This window comes from Asterias rubens, chromosome 22 (assembly GCF_902459465.1).
Source record: "Asterias rubens chromosome 22, eAstRub1.3, whole genome shotgun sequence".
NCBI lineage: Eukaryota > Metazoa > Echinodermata > Asteroidea > Forcipulatida > Asteriidae > Asterias > Asterias rubens.
Window position 1 is genome coordinate 2706714 of NC_047083.1, and position 22572 is coordinate 2729285.

General features: G+C 39.6%; 1 protein-coding gene across 1 annotated transcript; it reads left to right on the forward strand.

The window, feature by feature from the left end:
* Positions 1 to 1515: 1515 nt before the first annotated feature.
* LOC117305265 (TNF receptor-associated factor 6-like) lies at positions 1516 to 16521 on the forward strand. Its single transcript, XM_033790097.1, has 7 exons — positions 1516 to 1669; positions 3824 to 4131; positions 8832 to 8877; positions 11723 to 11821; positions 12333 to 12494; positions 13802 to 13951; positions 14920 to 16521. Exons 1-7 carry the CDS (start codon positions 1640 to 1642, stop codon positions 16114 to 16116), a joined length of 1992 nt encoding a protein of 663 aa, XP_033645988.1. The 5' UTR covers positions 1516 to 1639; the 3' UTR covers positions 16117 to 16521.
* Positions 16522 to 22572: the final 6051 nt, after the last annotated feature.

The window sequence follows — 22572 nt, forward strand, 5'->3', positions numbered from 1 at the left end:
TAAACCAATCGTTGCTTGGCAAAGGGATTTGACGGGAATAGGCATTTTACGGGGGCGCAATTCCTTCCTGCTGCGCGTAAAAAAAAAGACCAGTCAACAACCATGCAACCAATTGCAAAAAAGCAAACAAGCAAACAAAACGATTACAAGCAATAAAACAAGCAACAAATTGACCTAGATAACCTTTGGTCTTCAAATCCTCGGTGTAAAGATATGCGAGTCAGTTGATGCATGGTAATCTGATTTCAGTCATGTAGTTTCCAATCATAGACACTATAAAAATAGTACAAATCGCTCATAATAGATTCCAAGTCCGAGAGGCTAATACTAAATAGTAATAATACTAAATAGCCCAGCTTTTGCATGAGCCGGTCTCTGGGCCTTTCTTTATTAATGGAGGTACACTCTAAATTACAGAGATTAATATTTAAATCTTTTATAGGATTAAAATAAAAATAAATCCTAAAGATTTATTTTTAGTCCAAATCGATTTAATAAAAATCAACAATTATCCGTCGATCCTCCGAAAAAAGGACGCCAACTTTATGGACAGTGGACCAATCAGCGTGACGCGATTTCGTGACGTATTTAAAGATAAGCCCTACTTGTTGACCCGTTGCATCACGTGGCTGATAAAAATTGGCGGGTGTAAAGTGCGCCCTCTTTTTTATTTTGTGGAATTTGGCTTTTATTCCCGCTTATCTAGAGGTCAAGAGTGCTTTTCTTTCACTTGTTAATATAATTGATACTAAAAATGCAATGGAATGCACATAATGGTTTGAGTGCCGTCACGTTGTGTACTTAAGAAAGACTTTTGCGCTTATACTGACCAATACAATCTGAAAAAGTCTTCAAAAATTAGAACATACTTGCCCGGAATGAGCGTAGGATAACAACAAACATGATCGAGTAATTCCCGTAGAACCGGTATAGATACGGGAAATTCCCTATTCTTAGAATTGCACGTGAGGGAGTTTCCCGGTGGTTCATGAATAGATTGCGGTGAATTAAATGCATGAGTGGGCGATGGCAACTATTACGAAATACACGTCCGTTGCTACTCGTAATTCCCCTATTGCATGCTGAGTCGTGGCAGAATGTCAGTCGAGCCATGACCATTTTTGGTTTTCGTAAGTGGAGTTTTGACTTTCTGAAAATGCTAAAATAGGGCACAGTCAGTGGGAATTCTTGGTTGGGGCCGTGTATGTATAGTTTAGGATTTGATTTTGCTGGGTTAAGATTGTGGAGAGATGAGTTGGCATTGTTCATGGGATTACTACGCTGCATTTGCATAAACTGTGGACTTCGTTGTTATTTACCGGTACTTGCACACCTCTGTACAGGTGTACGGGGTATCACCTTGGCCCGATTAGCTTGGTGAATGGTCAGTGAGCAACCCGGATATGAAATCGAAGTGTGTTGTTCCAGGTAGGTTTGAGCATGATAGTTTGAGGTAGAATGGTTTATGATGATCACAATGACACTGGCTGCCTCTCAGTCTCAGTGCAGAGTCATACTCGGTCAAATGAATTAGTGGGTGTGTTTTGGTCAGCTTTATGGATGGTGGTTTTCTCTCAAAGTTGTTTGTTTTCTTCAGTTTTCTTGAAATTGGATTTTTATATTTTAGAAGACAGACGAAATGGAGTTCCATGTTCCAAGTTACATCCATGTAAGTACTGTATTTGAAATGATCTGGGACAGACTATGTCTGGGACCATTGAACAAAATCAATCAACATTTTTTTTTCATTTATTGTTTATTTAAACTTTACTTGTGAACTCACGGACTGGTAATGTTTTACCAAATCCAAGCCAAGCATACTAGAACTATGATGAGGTTCGCTCCGCTGACTTGGAAACGATAGCGGAACGAACCTCATAGTTCCAGGAGTATTATAGCTAGACCCAGTAACTGGTTCGATCAAGAATGTCAAAATTTCTAAAAAAGGAGTACAGCGCCCCAGTTACTGGGTCTAGAGTATAGGCTACCTGTTGAGGCTATAGTACATGTTTCCATTTTGTAAAATTCGTAAAGTATATTTTGTACAAGATACATCTTTGGAAATAGTTGTGATAATCGTAACCCTCGATCTTCCCATAGAGTAAGGACAGCTGACGGAAGATTATATTCACAAAGAGATCTTCAGAAGTTCAGTTACTATTCTTTTATTCTAATTGTGTAAAATACAAAAATTTGTAATATTTTTGTTATTATTATATCTCTCTGGTAAGACCGCAGATGTCAACATTCAGAGTACAGCGCCCGCCCAGCTACTGCATGTACTGGGTCTATCCATAGAACAAGTTATAGAGCTATGAGGTTCGTTCCACTATCGACTGTTGAGACGGTAGCAGAATGAACCTCGATCTAGGAGTACTCCTAGTAAGCACTATGAGGTTCGTTGGGCTGTCGTCTCCAGGATAGCGGAACGAACCTCATAGTTCTAGGAATAATCTAGGAGTATACATGTGTGTCTTCCGGGATTTAACAAAATAAATAGTTTGGAACATTGCCAGAAATTCAGCGCTGGCACGTAAGCGGGAAATCTTGATTGTAAGCACAGAATTTGGCGGTAAGGAGAGTCATGAAATTTGGCCCTGGAAAATGCAATGTTTGAATCCCCTGGTCTACTTCCAGGCAAAGTATGTGGTGAAAGAAAGAACTTAGATTACTAGCACTTCCTGAAGTTGGTTGAGAAAGGAGTGTTTGGTAATAAACTTTGATCCAACTTATCTTTTAGTTTTGTCCAATACAGTCTTATAATGAAACCTGTTGACGTAAGCTTTCACTTTTGGTCATTGTTTTCTAATCACGGATTGTAAATTTAAAGAACATTATGTCACATAGAAAGCCGGTCTTTTTAAATCTTTTCCCGAAGCGCTGTCAAAGTTTCAGTTCAGTTTCAGACCAATTTCCTCTTCCAGAATCAGTCTGGCAAAAATGAAAACCCCAAGAGAAACACAAAGCTACTCAGTGTTCAGTGTTCCAACCCCTGCAAAGTATTCTTTGGAAAACAACAACCTTTACCCCCCCCCCCGATAACTAGACAACAGTTTATACTAATCTTTTTGTTAACCATTGTCTGGTCTCTGGTGACTGATTTCAAGGGTCGGATCGTTGTACATGTACCTGTTTTTATACTTCCGGGACTCCAAACTTTATTGATAGAGTGATTCTAAAAAAAACATCCTGTCTATTTGTAGTGTTCGGCATGGCCCATTTAATACAGTTGAAGCACGTTGCCCAAACTAGACTGGCCTACGGCTGTAGAGTGTAGCTGTATCTAGACACCAATTTGGATACGACAACTTCTTCTCTACAGTCTTCCTAACAACCAGATTTCCCGTCTTCAATGCCTCTAAAACACCGCAGCCTTTATCGAGACACTGTCTACTGGCTCCCTATCTCTCAACTACCTCCATGCTCTCAACGAATCATCTTCAAGCTGATGCTCATTGTCCACAAACCACTTAACGGGAAGGCTCCCCACTGTATCTCAGGACTGCTTCAAGTTTACACTTCGTCAAGGAATCATTTATCCAGTTCCATGCTTTTCCTCATTGAACCCAAGTCGTGAAACTCTGGGGTGACTTTTCTTTACCTGCGCCACTTATCTTGAACTCTCTATCACTTAATCTTAGATCTTGTCTTGTACCACAAAATACAAATCTCTTCTAAAAGCTTATCTTATGTCACAGGTTTTCAAGGACTAATGATTTTGTTGTGTCTGTTTTTTTAAAATATATTATTTTATAGTCTTTATTTTTAAAAGGTATACAAATTGTAATTAATTTTGTTTTTAAATTTTTATTTGTCATCCCAGATCAGAGGATGTCCGCAACTTCTTGATACACGATTCGTTAAAGCGATGGAAGGTAAAAGCGACAAGGAGCTTGCCCTAGAAGAGGACTACCACCCTCCTCCCCAGAGTGCAAGTTTTCACCCAACCCCCGGCCCAACCTTGGACTCGTACGTCAGCATTAATGAGAGCACCGAGGGCTATGACCTCAAATTTGAGCCCGGACTCGAGCCCAAGTATGAGTGCCCCATCTGTCTGATGTGCTTGCGGGAGCCGATGCAAACAGAATGTGGGCACCGGTTTTGTGGCGCGTGCATACTACGATCCCTCAGGTAAGTTTAGAGCGTTGATTTTAATTTTTCGACCACCTGAACATAATAATAACAATCGGTTTTTAATAGCGCTTTACATTCCCGAAGGGTGTCAAAGCACTTCCAACATTATTACCCCTGGTCACTGGGCCTTAATTCATTCCCTAAAGCCATTGGACACTTTCGGTACAGACAAAAAAATAAAAGTTTAATGGTGAAAGGTAATGGTGAAAGACTTCTCTTGAAATATTATTCCATGAAATGCTTTACTTTGTGAGAAAACATTAAAACAATATCAATTCTCGATGTTGAGAATTACGGATTTATTTTAAACACATGTCATGACACGGCGAAACGTGCAGAAACAAGGGTGGGTTTTCCGGTTATTTTCTCCCGACTCCGATGACCGATTGAGCCTAAATTTTCACAGGTTTGTTATTATATAGAAGTTGTGATACAGGACGTGTGGGCCTTGGACAACACTGTTTACCGAAAGTGTCCAAGATGGCTTTAAACCATCTCAGCACCCTGGGGAGTATGCCTGTTTAACATGTGCTACTAAGCTAAATAAATCACAAGAACCATCTCTGCCCTCACAGGTACCCATTTACCCCTGGATGGAGAGAAGTGGTTACAAGTGTCATGACCGGGACTCGAACCCACACTCTGCTGATCTAAAACACCAGAGCTTGAGTTCGGTGCCCTTGTCCTGCAATGTGTTTGAAATCCATTCTCCAAATTAGGATTTGAAAGCATGGCTTGCAACAGAAAGTAGAAGCTGTGGCTCTGAAAATTAGTCTTGATTTATTTCATTTTTGCAGTGGCAATCATATCTGCGCATGGCTGCCTGCCAAAAAGCTTGGTATCAAATAAATCTTTAAAATGAAAAAAATACATCTTCCAAACTTGTTTTCAAGCGTTGCCAACAGTGACACTGACCTTTAAAGGTGTGTGTTACATTGGAAAGAGTAAAAATTTAAATATTCACAGATTCAAAATATAATGGTTATATGGTAGGAACATCCCTTTGAAATGTTTTTGCTCAAAATGCGGTTTTAGAGAAATAAGTAAAACAATTATTCTTCATCTCGTGAGTCAAAAACTCAATAAATTATTTGAAAACAGTGACAAAATTTAGTTTGTTTTTGCCACTTTTTGCTTACAGTTACTCCAGGACCAATGGGAGACTTTCTGGGACGATAGAGGGCAGCAGACTTACCGGGTAAATCCATTGTTCTCAGAATTATGCGCATGTTCAGAACTACGTAAACAATGGAAATTTACCCGGTATGTCTGCTGCCACCTAGCGTTGGAAAGTCTCCTATTGAGCTTAAACTTTTACAGATATACTATTTCATATACACATTGGGTCGCATCAAGTGTGGATTATATACCTAATTGGCCTTTGACCAGTGTCGTAGCCAAGGTGTGCGGTGCTGGGCAGGCCTGCCTAGGACTCACAGGTTTTGGCCAGTGCTCTCTGAGCAAAATACATTATGCCACCCAGCAGATTCCACTGTGCATTGATCTGGGACACAGCTAAAGATAAGGATTGTCAGAGAAAGAACACAGTCAAAAGGCCATTCAAATTTTGCATGGCCCCATACATTGTACCATGAACATATTATTGGAAACCTGGCCCCACTTCAGCAATCATGGCCCCATTTTAAAAACATGAATAATTTTGTTGGTCCACTCGCCCCCTGGTGGACTTCCTATGAAAACTGGATTTTATTACTCGCCACTCAAATTGGTCTAGCTACAAGTCCCTACCTTTTACAATTGCAATGTAACACATGTGCTCTCCAGGGCTAAAGCTTCATAGAAGAAAATACACTACAATGAGTCTTGAAGGTCATTTAGAGTAAAGTTAGGTGTCAAAAAGGGAAATTCCCTTCGCAGTCTCTGGCCGTGATTGTAGGAGATCGCACGTACCAGTGTTAATAACCTGTACCCTTGGCTGATACATGTATAGGACAGGGATATTGTTTTGTTATGCGTCGTTCAAAACTAAAAAGCGCATCGTGATTTGGAATAAGGTTTTTAAAAAGACTTTGGAGTGTGGTTTGGTTGATCATGGTAGAACCTTTTAAAATTGCATCTTGGGGACTGCTGTTTGTATTCACCATGATTTGAATTTCTGCTGCTGGTAAAGTTGTGGTGGGACATGACACCTTCTACTGACAGGTATGACTTGTAGTATTCTACGGGTGGGTTCGAATCTCACCCGAGTAATATGCCTGTGATATATATTTCTTCACAGGACTTGGGAATTTTTTCATTTTAATTTTAATTTTTGTTTTGCAAGTTCGCCCCCAAACAAGGCTTAAAGACAGTGGACACTATTGGTAATTGTCACAGTTGGTGTATCTCAACATATGCATAAAATAACAAACCTGTGAAAATTTGAGCTCAATCAATCATCGAGCTTGCGAGATAATAATGAAAGAAAAAATACCCTTGTCACACGAAGTTGTGTGCGTTCAGATGGTGGATTTCGAGACCTCAAGTTCTAAATCTGAGGTCTCGAAATCAAAATCGTGGAAAATAACTTCTTTCTCGAAAACTATGGCACTTCAGAGGGAGCCGTTTCTCACAATATGTTATACCATCAACCTCTCCCCATTACTCGTATTCAATAAAGGTTTTATGCTAATAATTATTTTGAGTAATTACCAATAGTGTCCACTGCCTTTAAAGCCACTCTAGGTAAGGGGCTACAAGAAGAAAATGATTGAACATGAAAATAACTCAGGAGAGCTGGAGGCAGGAATTGATATTCCTCTTAAAACAGTCCAGATTGTAGGATGGGGGAAACATGCACCAGGCAAGGAGTTCCAAAGAGATAGTGGAATAAAGTTGTTGGAATGGCTCTTTGGTCTACACCTCAGCAAATCAAGAGTGTATGGATGGGAAGAATTAAAACGAGTTTACAGTGCAAAAACACATCGGTGTGTGATGGGTAAAATAAACCAAAATTAGTATTCTTTATCCCCAATGCAAATTTAACATCTATTAAAAATAATGTAGTATTCTGTACTGGAAATTTGCATCGGGGATAAACAATTTTAATTTTAGGTTTTAACCCATAAATACAGCGATGTGTGTTAGCATTGTATACTCAGTACTTTCCAGAGTCCTGTAAAAAATAAAATCACTGGCAAATTACTCTGGTGGGATTAGAACCCACGACCTGTGCAATTCTAGAGCAGTGTCTTACCAACTAGACTACCGAGATTGCCCGGTAGCTAGAGGAAGTTTGAATCCTATCTTTTAACAGTGGCCACCGCAACGATTAAATAGATGTTAAATTTGCATTGGGGATAAAGAATTTTAATTTTGGTGTAACCCATATATGTATCACAGGCATGCAACTGTAATTCACCAAAATAGAGGAAATTACAAAATTTCAATGACTTTGTATAGTATTTTTCAATTTTGAATGATATAACTGAGAGTAGCAAAAGAGGAAATCAGGAAAAAGAGGAAAAAAAGAGTGAAAACAAGAGGAAAAGTTGCATGCCTGCATGTACACACCGATGTTTTTTAGAAGCACCTTCTGCAACTCAGATCTGCACAAAAAGTTATAATTCTAAGACATTTTTCGAGCCAGGTTTTTTTTGGCGCAATGTCAAGGAATTTTGACACAAAAGATGAGCTTCCTCTCAGGTTGAAAGTGTCTCCCCGATGAAGTGATTCATTTCCTGGTAAGAAAACTAGGCCAAGGGTATCGGAACTTCAGGGATCCTATCGAGCCCCTTCCTCTCTCCATACTTTGGTGGAAGTTGATTGGTTGATTGTCGATGAGAAGTTGTATTTCCTGTCGGAGGGGGGATACATGTAGCCCTGGGTGAGAGGCTGACACCAGACAGACGTCTAGTAGATCCCTACACTTCTGGGCACGATCCGGCCTGGTGCCTGAGATAGCCCAAACCATGGAGGATTCATCCAAACACAGTCTCTACATACCTTGAGTTTTGTTCTTGTAGGGGGCACAGCAATTTTCCTGTGGTAAGGGGGGCCGGGGCACACCTTGAAGACAATTTACATTTGAGGCTGACAACAGAGACGCCTAGATCGTAACAAACACTTCTGGGCATGAATCCGGTCTGGTTCCCGAGTAGCCCAAACACAGTGTCTGCATGCATTGAGTTTCGATCTTAAAGGGGCGCGGCAATTTTCCTCATGTAAGGGGGCACTTCCTATAAGGACGATTTTAAATTTGTATATGAACTTTGCAAAGGGCATCACAGCAAAAGCACCTCTAGGGTACCACTGCAATTGCTTGTGGGTGGCCCCTGGTTATTTAGGCTGTCCTCTGGAAACTTCTTTCAGAGCTGCGGTTTTCAACCTTCCTGCCAGCTTCTGGTGAAGAGTCAGCGCCTCTGGTACTACAGCTTAGAGCAAGTTCAAGTGACACACTTAGTCACCCATGATTGACCACTGATGACCAGCAACACACATTCCGCAGTGACGTATTCACTCGAACGACTCGTAACGACACCCTGGTATTCAACACTTCCATTGCATTACGCCTTTTCGCTATGTGTCACTGGTTCCCTCTGCGCTTTACACATGTTAGCATGGAACAGGCAATCGGGACCATGGAAGGAACTATGTTCGTGAGGCTGGTTCCAAATGGTCTGGACCGCAGGCTCGAGAACAATTAATATTTAAGTAACTTTTTTGAAGCATTATTATTATTATTTTTTTTTTTACAGGGATGCAGGCAGTCGGTGTCCCGTAGATCAGCTTCCATTACAAAAGGTTGGTAACTCTTTTTTAAAATAATACATTATATGTTCAAATGATTTTTTTTTAAATAAATAATAATTACAAGATTTATAGAGTACTAAATGTATGTTTCTTAGTGCTATTTAAAGCCATTGGATCCTTTCGGTACAGAAAAAAAAAAAAAAAAGTTCACAGATTTACAAATAATTTACAGGGTTTACAGAAGGTAATGGTGAAAGACTTCTCTTGAAATATTAGTCCATGAAATGCTTTACTTTTTGAGAAAACGGTAAAACAGTATAAATTCTCGTTAGCGAGAATTACGGATTTGTTATAAACACATGTCATGACACGGCAAAACGCGCGAAAACAGGAGTGGGTTTTCCCGTTATTTTCTCCCGACTCCGATGTCCGATTGAGCCTAAATTTCCACAGGATTGTTATTTTACATATAAGTTGTGATACACGAAGTGTGTGACTTGGACAATACTGTTTACCGAAAGTGTATAAAGGCTTTAAATCAGATTAACAAAGCAGATGGGGTTTTAAAAAAGTAATGATTTAAAAGTGTCCAATGAAGGTGCCGCTCAATGTCGATGAAGTTGCACGAGAATAATGAAAGAAAAAACACCCTTGTTGCACAAATTTGTGTGCTTTCAGTATGCATAATAAAGGGTTTCAGGCATCGTCAGGTCTGAAGTTTTTATTTTTTGAGTGAGAAATTACCTCTTTCTCCAAAACTACATTACTTCAGAGCGAGCCGTTTCTCACAATGATTTCTACTATCAACATCTCTCCATTTGCTTGTTACAAAGTAAGTTAAATATTATTTTTTAGTAATTAAAATTAGTGTCCAGTCCCCGCTAAACCAGGATGTCATCTTTTTATTCCTGTCGACTTCTCGCTACCCAGGTTTATGACTATCGGTCACGCAGAGTGCGTACTCACAAGCTCTTACAAAATTTAAACAAATTGAAAGGGGAAAACCCTCAAAGTATCTGGGAATTTCTGTTTAATGCATTTAGAAGGATTGCCAACAAAATGCTAAAGTGAAGTTGTGCTAGTTGTGGGATGTAGTGATTTCTGCTCAATATTGGGGGATGTAGTGATTTCTGCTCTATCAGCCAGGCTTCTGATGGATGATACCCAAGCCTAAATCTGTTATATGGAATGTAAAAGGGGTTAACCCTGTTTCAGCCCCAGGACCAGGTGGCAACGGCCCCTGGAAAAATAGTTGATTGTGCTCCAATCAACTATTGTAGCCCACACCTTTAAAGTGGCCTTCAGGCTCGTGTGTCTGGCGACTTGCATACAACAACAAATTGAACAAAAAAGTTATTGGATCAGGAACCAAACATATATATTTTTTTCTTATGCAGTTTTTTTATGTGTTTAGCACAGATTTTAATTGCTATTTTGTTTTCAGAAAAGTTTCGTTTTTGGTGTTTTTAAATAATTTCATAAATAACGTTTTTTATTCATTTGGTCTTATTTATTTTTGGACCCCCATCTGTGAGACATAAAAGCAACAAAAAGAGAAGGGGAAAATAAGTAAATTAACCCAAAGTAAAGCAAAAATTTGTTAATGACCTGACTAGAGTCTCTTTCGACTTGTTAATGTGTGTTTTGTTTTGTTGTGTCCTTTTGTTGTGTTAGCCGACCAGAAAAACTATTTTTTTTGCATGTATACCTAGATAGGTCCTTTTGGTTGGTTTGCAGTTTACAACAGTTCATTCTCTTTCTCACAAGTAAAAGCAGCTGATAAACAAAGCCCAGAAAAATTATTATTATATTATTATGAATTTTTTTTTATGAGCTTTTAATGAGTTTCAATTTCATCATGAACTTTTTCCTTGGTGAAGTTTTGTGACATGTTTTTTAAAAACTAAACTGAAAAAAGCGATACCAAGTAAACATTAAAAAAACCACAAGTGCCGCTTGTTGTGTTTTGAGTTTCATAATTCAGCATTCAGCAATGGGGGCCTGGGTTTTTCATCCTGCAGCAGTTCTTAGTAATCTTTGAACAATCCACTTTTGTGGTTGTGCAGATTTGCTGCCAGTTTCCCTACTGTTGGCAGGGGTTTCCCCCAGTGTGGAGGGAAATACCTGGATAGAGAATTGTGGTGGGACTCAATTGTGTTCAAAACTGATTGTGTTGACTTTGAGCACCTGCGGTTATCTATGATCCGGGTCATCACAAAGGGGGGCGCCCAGGGGAACGTGGAATCGGCAAGTTTTACCATGAACAAGTTTTTTTTTTTGAAAAACGCAAACGTTGTGATTGGGGCAGTTCGTTGTAGTTCTTTTCATCATATTCTTAAAATTGAGCTACATACACTTGAATGGCAACATTATTTGCTTGTATTTTGCAAGTTTCAAGCAGGATGTACATCACCCAGGGGAGCGTGGAATCGGCAAGTTTTACCATGAACAAGTTTTGCTTTAAAACAAATTTCAAACAATGTGATTCCAGGCAGTTCCTTGAAATGCTTTTCATCGTGTTTTTAACATCTAGCTACAACTTGAATATGGCAACATTATTTGCTTGTATTTTGCAAGTTTCAAGCAGGATGTACAGCACCCAGGGAAGCGTGGAATCGGCAAGTTTTACCATGAACAAGTTTTGCTTTTAAAAGACGCAAACATTGTGATTCCGGGCAGTTATTTGTAATGCTTTTCATCATGTTCTTAAAATTTATGAGCCTCAAACACAAGGGCACACAACAATTTGCTCTTTTCCAAGCAAAGCGTACAGTCAATCCAGCTCTGTGCGTTCTGCACGTTAATCCGGAGGTCGTTGGTTCAAATCCTGCTTTATAGTCGAGTTTTCTTTATTCAAGCCCAAAAATACTGAACACTTTTTTCTTTCTTGTTTTAGATGTTTCCAGATCTTTGTGTTCGAAGGGAAATAATGGACTTGATGGCGCATTGTCCCCACACCGATTGTGTCGACATCATTGAACTGCGGAACATGGAGGTAAATATCATTTCTAGGTCTCGGTCGACCGATTACATTTTCATCTCAACCAATTTTTTTTCAATTTTTATTTTTTTATTTCACAATTTTCAGTTAAACATCTCAAAACTTTTTGTTAATTTGGAACAGGAAGAAATAAACAGCAGTTTTCCAACCCACAGTACATGTATTTATACATTCCGCACTTGTAAGTCTGGGTCCAACTTCGTAGAGCTTCTTAAGCAGAAAATTTTGCTAAACACCTTTGTGCTTAGCAGAAATGAGCAGCATCCATTGGGCATGTGACATGATATTTAATGGGCTTGTAACCTTATTCTGGTAAGCAACCTTGTATTGTGCTTATTAGCTTCTTTTAGCAATTTGGCCCAATTGTCAGTACTACATAAGTGCTATTCACTCATCAGCTGGTAGCTTCATTATAGCAGTTATCTCAACATCCGCTTTTGGTTAATTGTCATGCAGTTCGCAACAGCTAACTCTATTTTCTCGTTTTCTTTTATTAAAACTTAAGGCTCATCAAGAAATGTGCCCGTTTGGGCTCCAGTCCTGCCCGAACCAATGCAGTGAGATGGTTCAGCGTAGGTCCATGGGGGATCATATAAGAACGACCTGCCCAAAAAGACAAATCAACTGTGATTCCTGTGATGCTCCGATCTCCTACGATCACAAACAGGTAAATCTTTTCTAGGGTTTTGGTACCTTTTTGTAGATCAAGTTTTTTGCCATGACATAAATCGCTACTCACTGTGAATGAAGATGTATGGTCCGATCAGCAGCAAATTGCGCCACAGCATCTTGTAAAGCATTACATGGTGCTATCAGAACTAGGTCTCATAATTCAAACGTAGTCCCACAATCTGGCAGGAAATACTGTATGTTACAGCCCCAGGAGCGTCACTGGGTGACGGACATGTGGGCTTTATAAGAAGCCACAATTATTATTATTATTATTAATACCATTTACCTGTAGAAGTTTTGCGGGAAAAAAAGCGAAAAACACAGAGCAATGTTTGCAGGAGAGCCGTGTAAACCCGTTGTCCTGCTTTTGAACTACTACCTTGGCAGACATGGCAGAAGGTAGAAAATCGGCTCGGAACTACTACTTTAGATTTTAGTGGATCTATATTAACTTCAAAACAGCGGAGTGAGTTTGGTTTCAATGTTTCGACAATTTCCTGTAATTGTCATCATTGTTTCAAATCAGACGCACTCGCATCATTTGCAAAGTTTAGGCCAGTGCACGTATCAAAAAGAGAAGGGGTTTTTCCGGTATTTCTGGTTTCATTTGCAGCATATTGCACCACAGCACCTTGTAAACTATTACATGGTGCTATGTAAAAGGAATATGTCTCGTAATTCAAACATAGTCTCACATACCTTGCAGGAAATACTGTATGTTACAGAGCCAGGAGCGTCAATTTGTGACGGATATACACTCTATATAAGAGGCCTCTGTAATTATTATTAATTTTTAGGTTGTTCTTTGTTGTTGAATCAAATCAGACGCGCTTTCTTTTAAGAAAAAACAGAGTGCATCATCGCTTATAAAACAAGAACAGAATCACATTAACTAAAGAAACACCTCACTATTAAAAAAAAAAAGGGAAATGGATTAATTTAAAGGGACACAAATGTTTCACGAGTGATGAGGTCTTAGAACGGAAGGCGAAATGGTGCGCTCATGTGATGAGACAGGGAGGTCTACCCGGCGCAGCTATCGATGGTCTGCCTACAGGTACAATTCGATGCAGAGGCCGCCCTAAGCTGCGCTGGATAGACAACGTCACAAAGTGGAGTGGAAGAAGCGTCAAAGAAATGAGCAGAACTGAGCAGCGATTGAAAGACACCAGGTGATGGCGGCAACTCCAGGAGTGCGCCCCCATTACAATCTGAGGACGAGGCGGCCATGGACGCAAGTCTATTCCGAATGATGATGATGAAACGTTTAAATAAAACATGGATTTTTGTCACCCTTTATAGGTACATCTTGACACCTGTTCGAAGGTCACCATATCATGTGATTACTGCAAGGAGTCCATGCTTCGGGAGACGATGATGACGCACCTTAAGAACCTCTGCCCCAAGATGGTCATTCTGTGTCGGTTTCATGCAATAGGCTGCACTGAGAGGGTGAGTCACACTCTAGGGACGAGAAATTCCAGACTTTTGTCTGAAATCAGACACTTTTAAAGTCTTAAGAAGTAGATCAAAGAGCAAGACTTATTTTATTTTTTAGAAAATAACAGTATGTTTTGTTTACATCTGGCAGACTTTAAAAGAATATCATTTTTTTTCCCCGATACCATGTACACACTGAAGTGTACTATAAAGTACTAAATGCTCAGTACTTTCCTGAACAAAAACAAAAATTATGCAAGTTTGCCCCATACAATCGCTAAAGCCACTCTTAGTATGGGGCTACAAGAAGAACACTTGATTAAAGGCAGTGGACACTATTGGTAATTACTCAAAATAATTATCAGCATAAAACCTCACTTGGTAACGAGTAATGGGGAGAGGTTGATAGTATAAAACATTGTGAGAAACGGCTCCCTCTGAAGTGACGTAGTTTTCGAGAAAGAAGTAATTTTCCATGAATTTGATTTCGAGGCCTCAAGTTAAGAATTTGAGTTCTCGAAATCAAGCATCTGAAAGCACACAACTTTGTTTGACAAGGGTGTTTTTTTTTTCTTTCAAAGTTATCTCGCAACTCTGATGACCAATTGAGCTCAAATTTTCACAGGTTTGTTATTTTATGCATATGTTGAGTAACACCAAGTGAGAAGACTGGTCTTTGACAATTACCAATAGTGTCCATTGTCTTTAAAGAGAAAAGAACTCGGGGGAGCTGAAGGTAGGAATTGATATTCCTCTTAAAACAGTCTAGATTGTAGGATGGAGGGAAACATGCACCAGGGGGTCCCAAAGAGATGCAGTACGTGTAATAAAGCTGTTGGAATGGCTCCTTGTTCAACATCTCAGCAGATCAAGAGTGTATGGGTGAGAAGAAGTAAATTAATTTTTTATTGAATGGATCATTTTCATGCAGAAATTTCAATCAATGACAGATTTGTTTCCTCCTTAACATTGACACACAGTTGGAGCGGGAGCTAATGCCAGGTCACTTAAAGTCCTCGATGGAACAGCACATGGAACTTATGGCATCACAACTAGAGCATATCCAGGTCGCTCCCAAACGTACATCATCAAGCCATCAAGAATACGAGGCGCCAGACTTGTCAATGTTTGAACATTACGAATATTCAGTCTACCCCCCGTATGCAACAAAATTTAAAACGCCGGAACCCTTTCCGACGACAACAACTTCTGGTTTTTCGACGTGCCAAACACCGATTTTCACGCCTTCTTTCGTATCACCATCGACAAAACCCGAAGAGGCTGAGGTAGAGACGCTGAGAGCAAAGATGCCAGACTCAGCGAAGCTTAAGCGGGCGGATTTCAAGTCGTCTGTGAGCGTCCCGCCAGCTGGGGACAACAAGCCTGTCATGCGTCGGTTTGCGTCGGCCGATCATCGGGTCACAACAGTGGCCTCCATGGACCCCAGGGGTGTTGACCATCGATACTCAACTGGCGATCGCAGCGTACAGCTCCGCCACTTTCCCTCGTTCGAGCAAGAGCAGGGCGTGTCGCCCGACGGTGACCTTACGAGGAGCTTTCAGAGGATGGAAGCGGAACATCGCTCTCTGAGGGAAAAGATGAAAGTTCAAGAGCAGTGGGCGGCAATGCAGAAGCAAGAGATGATCTCAATGCATTTGAGCACACAACACAAGATAAAGATGCTCTCGGAGTCGCTGTCGAAACTGGAAACGAGATTGTGCGGCGGAGAGTTCTTCTGGAGGTTGGAAGGGTACTCTGAGCTTCTGCGAGAGGCGTCGAAAGGAGAGACCAGCGTCTGTCACAGCCAGGGATTCTACACCAGTTTCTACGGTTATAAACTGTGTCTGCGCGTCAACTTCAACTCCCCGAGCAGCGGGCATAGTCAGCACATCTCGTTGTTTGTGCACTTCATGAAGGGAGAGTTTGATGACATACTGGACTGGCCGTTCAGCGGTACAATCACTCTGTCGATTCTCGACCAGAACGAAGACACGTCGAAACGGAAGCCCATTTGTGAAACACTCGTCGCCAAACCCGAACTGGCAGCTTTCCTTCGGCCAAGAACGAATAGGAACCACAAAGGGTTTGGTTACATGGAGTTTGCCCCGCTGGAAATGTTAACCAGCGGCGCGTACATAAAGAATGATAGCGTGATAGTCAAGGTTAAAGTTCATTGACCCCGGTCAGAGTTTAATGATCAATTTAATTTATGCAAGGGCCGCATACTTCATTGACCCCGGGTCAGAGTTTAATGATCAGTTTAATTTATGCAAGGGCCGCACTCTTCCCAGGAAGTTGAAAATGGTTCAGCTTCGATTGATGACATTGTTAATCTTTACTGACCTTAATTACTAATAATAATAACCAATAAAAACAACCAATAACAACAACACAAAGTGGTCACCGAGATTAGCCATAAAATGAAAAATCATGAAAATTGTGGAAAAAAGCTCCCTGAATGTACAGATTTAGAGGTTACAGACTCCGTACATCATTTCAAATAGACATCAGGGGCCGATTTCACAAAGAGCTAAAATTGATCGCAACTGCAAATCAGTCGTAGTTACTTAGTAAAGTGTGATGTCACAATGCAAATCACTATGGTGGTACTGAAAATTTGTCTTACGATGGATTTTATTGCTTTGTGAAATCGAGCCCTGAAGGTCATAACAAAGGACCAAGTCCTTGTTAAAGATGCTATGTCAGATTTTTGGCCCCAAACATTAAAAAATATATTTTTTGGAGTGAAGGGTATTTCCGAAAGAGTATCACACGCTCTAACGAAAAAAAGTTCCACTTTTACTTTTAATGGTCAGGAACCATGTCAAAAATTTAAAACGTTTCTTATAAAACACATAAGAATTGATCACCTGATATATTGTCAGGATCCCGACAAAAACTAATTTTGAACACTTTATTTCACTGCTACTAATAATTGGCGGACTTTTTCGAGCAATCGCTCAAATGGAAGCTTGTAACTTTCTCGACCCCAATCAAAATACCTATTGAATTTTAAATCAAAATTTTTGGTCAAATCGGCCAAATATCTGACATAGCATCTTTAAGGGGTGGACACACAGGCCTCGATTGGTTGAATTAGGGGGCAATCTAACCAAAACAATGCATTCTCTTTGCGTCGTGATCGTTTTCGTTATCGCTGCAGTTGGACTCGGCCTTTAAGGCAAGTTTGCCTCTAATCTTAAGCTACAGGGATATCATTGAAAAATCCTGAAGTCGGGGGGAAAAACAACAACCAACCACATACCTAAATAAATCAGGGCCCAATTTCATGGCTCTGCTTACCGTAAGCACAGAATCAGCACTTACGGAAGCAGGGAATTCTGTGCCAACTGCAAGCGTATTTCACTGCTTAAGCGGCGAATTTTGGCTTCTGTGCGCGCGTATTCCACGTTACTAGGCATTCTCCGCTTACAAGGCAAGCGCAGAAATTCTGCGCTTGCACGTAAGTGGGGAATCGTGATCGTAAGCGCCGAATTCGGCGGTAAGCAGAGCCATGTAACTGGGCTTAGCTGTGTTTATGGGTAAGTACCATTTTTATTGATGAGTGAAAACAGAGATCCTAGGGAGGACCATGCTACATGAACACGAGACCGGAATTTGTTAATATTAAATTTACTATAACCCTTTTGAGAGGAAGCATATTTACTGGTTCACGGTATGTTGTATTTAAATTTAAACCCTAAAAAATTGAATGGTGAAGAGATGAACTATATATGTCTACATGTATATGTTACCCTAGAAACGCACAGCAGAACCAAGATTAATTTGATGATGTTGTCATGTGATAGATATTGTACGAAATTGTCTCAAAATAAAAAGTAAAAAATAATAATAATAATATCAAAGTCTTATATAGCGCACGTATCTACCAAACGAGGTACTCAAGGCGCTGAGTATATACAAACTTTCAGAAAGATAGGTTATTGCAGTGATGAATTCTGAGACCCAATTGTTTAGCATACAGCAGCCACAGCCAGGAACACCGGGGCGAACCCATTCTCTTTTCGATAAGTGCACTGGGTTCTTTTACATGTGTTACGCAACACATGAGGCCAACGGCTTTACGTCCCATCAGAAGGAGGAAGCAATGGTTAAGTGTCTTGCTTAAGGACACAAAGTGTCACGGCTGGGGATTCGAACCCATACTCTACTGATCAGAAACACCAGAGTTTGCATTCTAAATGAAGCGTCGTGCATTCGAAATAAAGCGGTTGTGCAAAACATAGTTGTAGTGTTGGTATTTGTAGCAAAATGACTTGGCGGTTTTCCTTGTAAAAGCTTATAGTCAGTCAAATCAAAGCTGCTGTAATTTTCAAAACAAATTTATTAGAGTTGTCATCGGTTGTACAAGCGTAGCATGCTGTTTACATCAAAACTTGCAAAAGAATCTCACTGAAACACATGTGCACTAATTTAACAAAACTTCGCTAATAAATAACTTTAAAACAGAAACAAATTCATTGGAATTGTCATTGGTGTATACTGTTGTGGAAATGTAAACAAATTACTTTTGAGTATGTGTTTAAAAAAAGGGATTCTAAAACATGCATTCGCAGCGTGCTGTTTTCACCAAAACTTGCAAGAGAATCTTTCTGAAAACATAAGAACTAATTTCCACAAAATGTTCACTCATAAATATTTTTAAAATAGAAACAAATTTATTGGAATTGTCATTGGTTGTATTCTGGTGTGGAAACGCAAGCAAAAAAACATAGAGTACTTGTTTAAAAAATGCGCTTCGAAAACATACAATCGCAGAGAGCTATTTTCACCCAAATTTGCCCTTGGAAAAAAAATCTGCAAAATTGTGGTTCAAGGATTTGGGTACTTTTTCAAAATGTCCACAGATTTACATTAAACTAACAGGGTTTGAAGATAATGATAGTAGAAAGCTTGCCTTCAAGTATTACTTACTGAGGTGCTGTAGTTTTTGAGAAATGAGTAAAACAAGTCACAAAATAATTTTCGTCTCAGTGAGACGGAAATTATTTTAACATGTAAAAATGTATTAACCATTAACCATTAAATGATATTATAACTTAACATACCATAACTAGTTAATACATTTTAAAGGAACACGTTGCCTTGGATCGGACGAGTTGGTCTATAAAAAAGCGTTTATAACCGTTTGTTATATAATGCATATGGTTAGAAAGAAAGTTTAAAAGTAGAATACAAAGATCCACACAAGTTTCCCTCGAAATTGCGTGGTTTTCCTTTTACTGTGCGAACAAACACGGTCGGTCAAAAATTTGATTCCCATAAACGGCCGACCGTGTTAGTCGACGAGGTAAAAGGAAAACCGTGCAATTTGGAGGCATGTTTGTGTGGATCATTGTATTCTACTTTTACAGCATCTTTCTACCCATATGCATATTATAACAAACGCTTTTCAAAGACCAACTCGACCGTTCCTTTAACATGCTACAACAGAAAAAAAAAAATTATGACATTGTTTTACTCATTTCTCAACAAACTACAGCACCTCAGTTAGTAATATTTTAAGGGAAGCTTTCTACCATCATTGTCTTCAAACTGTGTAAGTTTAATGTAAATCTGTGGACATTGTGTTTTGTACATAAAAGACTTTAAAAGCTACACACCACATGAAGGTCAGCCCTTATAATCAATTAAACTGTCCTTCTATTTTGTAAAAAAGTACCAAATATAATGGCTGTAAAAAGTGATGTCGGAAACATATGTATGATAAAAAATAAATTGTCTAAATTGGTAAAGCAATTGATGAAACATCTGTGCTCTGCTCAGTGGGTATGCTTCGCTTCAATGATGTTTTCTGGAATGACATGTAGTTATCAAAGAATCTATATAGGCCCTATTCTGCATTATAAATATCAAAAGGGGATTTCCCCAAAACAGTCCCAGATGATTTTCCATGCATTGGAATGAGAAGCAGCCTTTGAATGGGTTCAGAGGGCAGACTGAAGGTCATGAATTAGTGATTGCAGAAAAAAAAAGTACGCTACAGTGGAATTTAGTGTTGTTCAATGGAAATAATAATAACAGGTATTTATAATGCGCCAAATCAATCTTAACAGAAAGAACACAATACTTGTTCATATTCTTCCCCCTGCTTTCTCAAGAAGACGATCAGAGCATACTGATCGAAACGTCGAGTTTAAACCAACGGTTCTTTCCAGAACCACCCCAATTCATTAGAGATAGTCATTACATGGTGTTACCGCAAACCTTTCTATATCGTATTTCCACCATGCAAAGTTTCAAGGGTAGCACCCCCCCCGTCTGTGTGTGTAATAGTTTTATTATTAGTGGACATATGTACATGTATAGAGCAATCTTTAGTGCTTTATACAAGAAAATAGTACAATATTAAAAGCGAATAAAGATCTGAAAAGCTGCGATATACATGTAGACGATGTGACGTATGTTTACATTCAAACTGCCCTCTGTTGACAAAACACTGTATACGCCATGTTTTGCCGGGCAAAAAGTCGCGTAGTCATGGTAAGATTGCGTGTACTTTCTAGCTGGCTGGCAAAACACAAATTATGTTATGGTTTTTCAAGGACGTCAGAGGTCACATTGTCTATAGCCTGGGAGCCTAATAAACCCTACACCCTATGAACAAGTATTGTGTTCAATTCAATGTTCCTGATTTTTGTCCAAAGCACCAAATATCATCCCTAAAAAAGATAATCGCCTAGTTCATGTTACTCTATTTAAATTTTCTCAGGTATATATTTAAAAAACTGGAATGAATGCAATCTTCGTCCTAAAAGGGCATCAATACGCCATCCTTTTACGAGACTTAAAAGCGCTGGACACTATTGGTAATTACTCAAAATAATTATTAGCATATAAAACCTTACTTGGTACTGAGTGATGTGGAGCTGTTGATAGTATAAAACATTGTGTGAAACGGCTCTCTCTGAAGAAACATAGTTTTCGAGAAAGAAGTAATTTTCCACTATGAAAAGACCTCGGAATTAGATTTTGAGGTCTCGAAATCAAGCATCTGAAAGCACACAATTCCGTGTGACAAGGGTGTTTTTTCTTTTATTATTATCTTGCAACTTCGACGACTAATTGATCTCAAATTTTTACAGATTTGTTACTTTGTGCAGATGTTGAGATACACCAAGAGAGAAGACGGATCTTTGACAATTACCAATAGTGTCCAGTGCCTTTAAAAGCGCTGGACACAAAAGTAAGGTTTTATGGTCACTAAGATTTTTTTATTAGTTACCGAAGGTATACCCTCCAAACCGGAGACCAAACTGGATCTTTTCCGAGCCAACACACTCCCTCAAAGAGAATCATTACATGGTTGTACTCGTAAGTTTACTATTATTTATAGTTTATTCTTATCTGGTATACCCTCCCGTTAAATGTAATACAATTGGTGAAAGGTTTTAATTGATTAATTTTTTGTTAAGCTCAGTTACTTGAACTATGTCAATTATGTCTATATACTCGACAGCAAGATGTAAAATGCACGTTGCATAAAAGGAAAAAATAGGTACAGTGTACCACACAGCAGTCTCAAATAAAAAAAAGTCAATGTTTAAACTAAAACCGATTGTGTCTGTGATTATTTGACGAAATGCCACGACCTGGACTCGAACTAACCCATCCTCTACTGATCAGAACCAGGGCCTAATTTCATAGCGCTGCTAAACTGCACAAGTTGCTATTTCATAGCGTTGCTTAGTCTTGGTTACTCGTAACGTAACAAAACGTAACGTAACATAACGTAACGTAACGTAACGTAATGTACCGTAACGTAACATAACGCAACGTAAACGTAATGTAACGTGATTACCAGACAGACGGCATCCTTTTCTTCTTCATTTCATTTGGGTTGACGACTGTGGAAGCTGGAAATTGAACTTATAATTGCCTTGCGTATAGCTAACGGGCGATACGACGCACTGCCTGTAGTGAGGCTGGGAAATAATCCATGCATAGGTCTTGGAACCAAGACTAAGCCACAAAAAGGCATTCTGACCTTCTGTTACCTTCATGAAAATGAATGACGCAAAACAATGTAACTCCATGGTGAACGTACAAGCTGGCACGCTATTTTTCTTTTCTAACCTTCAAAATTAGGTTGTCTTTTAGGTGGCATGGTTGGCTTGTGCGTAAAGCGCTCGCCTCTCACCAAGGTGACCCCGGTTCGACTCCCGGTCGGGGCCATTTGTGAGTTGAGTTGTGCGTTGGTTCTCTGCTGTGCCACGAGGGTTTTCCAGACAATCCGGTTTTCCTCCCTTAGGAAAAAATTCAAACACTTTCAATCTTGGCTGTGCTCCGTGGTCATAATGGGTTGATGTGGCTGGCAGCTGAATGCGCCCTTGCATGCCTGCTTCTCGAACACGTTGTAGCCGCGTCCTTCGCAATTCAGCTCTAGCTGCGAGTAAGGACGATTAGTCCCCCAAATTATTATTATTATTATAATAAGCCTAGCTATAGTTAGGCCTGCTATAGTGAGCACAGAAATTGGCTCCAGAGCTCGAGTCTGGTGCACTTAACAGCTCGGCCACGACACACAACAAAAATAAAAATGTAAGACAAAAAGCGACAACAAAAGTTGTTATTTTACACTTACTGATAAGGTCTTTAATATTAGTGTTTAT

Excerpts from the sequence above, each read along its gene's own strand:
- LOC117305265 (XM_033790097.1), top strand. The coding sequence starts at position 1,640 with ATGGAGTTCCATGTTCCAAGTTACATCCAT. Across the intron at positions 8,878-11,722 it reads ATCAGCTTCCATTACAAAAG|ATGTTTCCAGATCTTTGTGT; the intron begins GTTGGTAACTCT and ends TTCTTGTTTTAG. Across the intron at positions 13,952-14,919 it reads CAATAGGCTGCACTGAGAGG|TTGGAGCGGGAGCTAATGCC; the intron begins GTGAGTCACACT and ends ATTGACACACAG.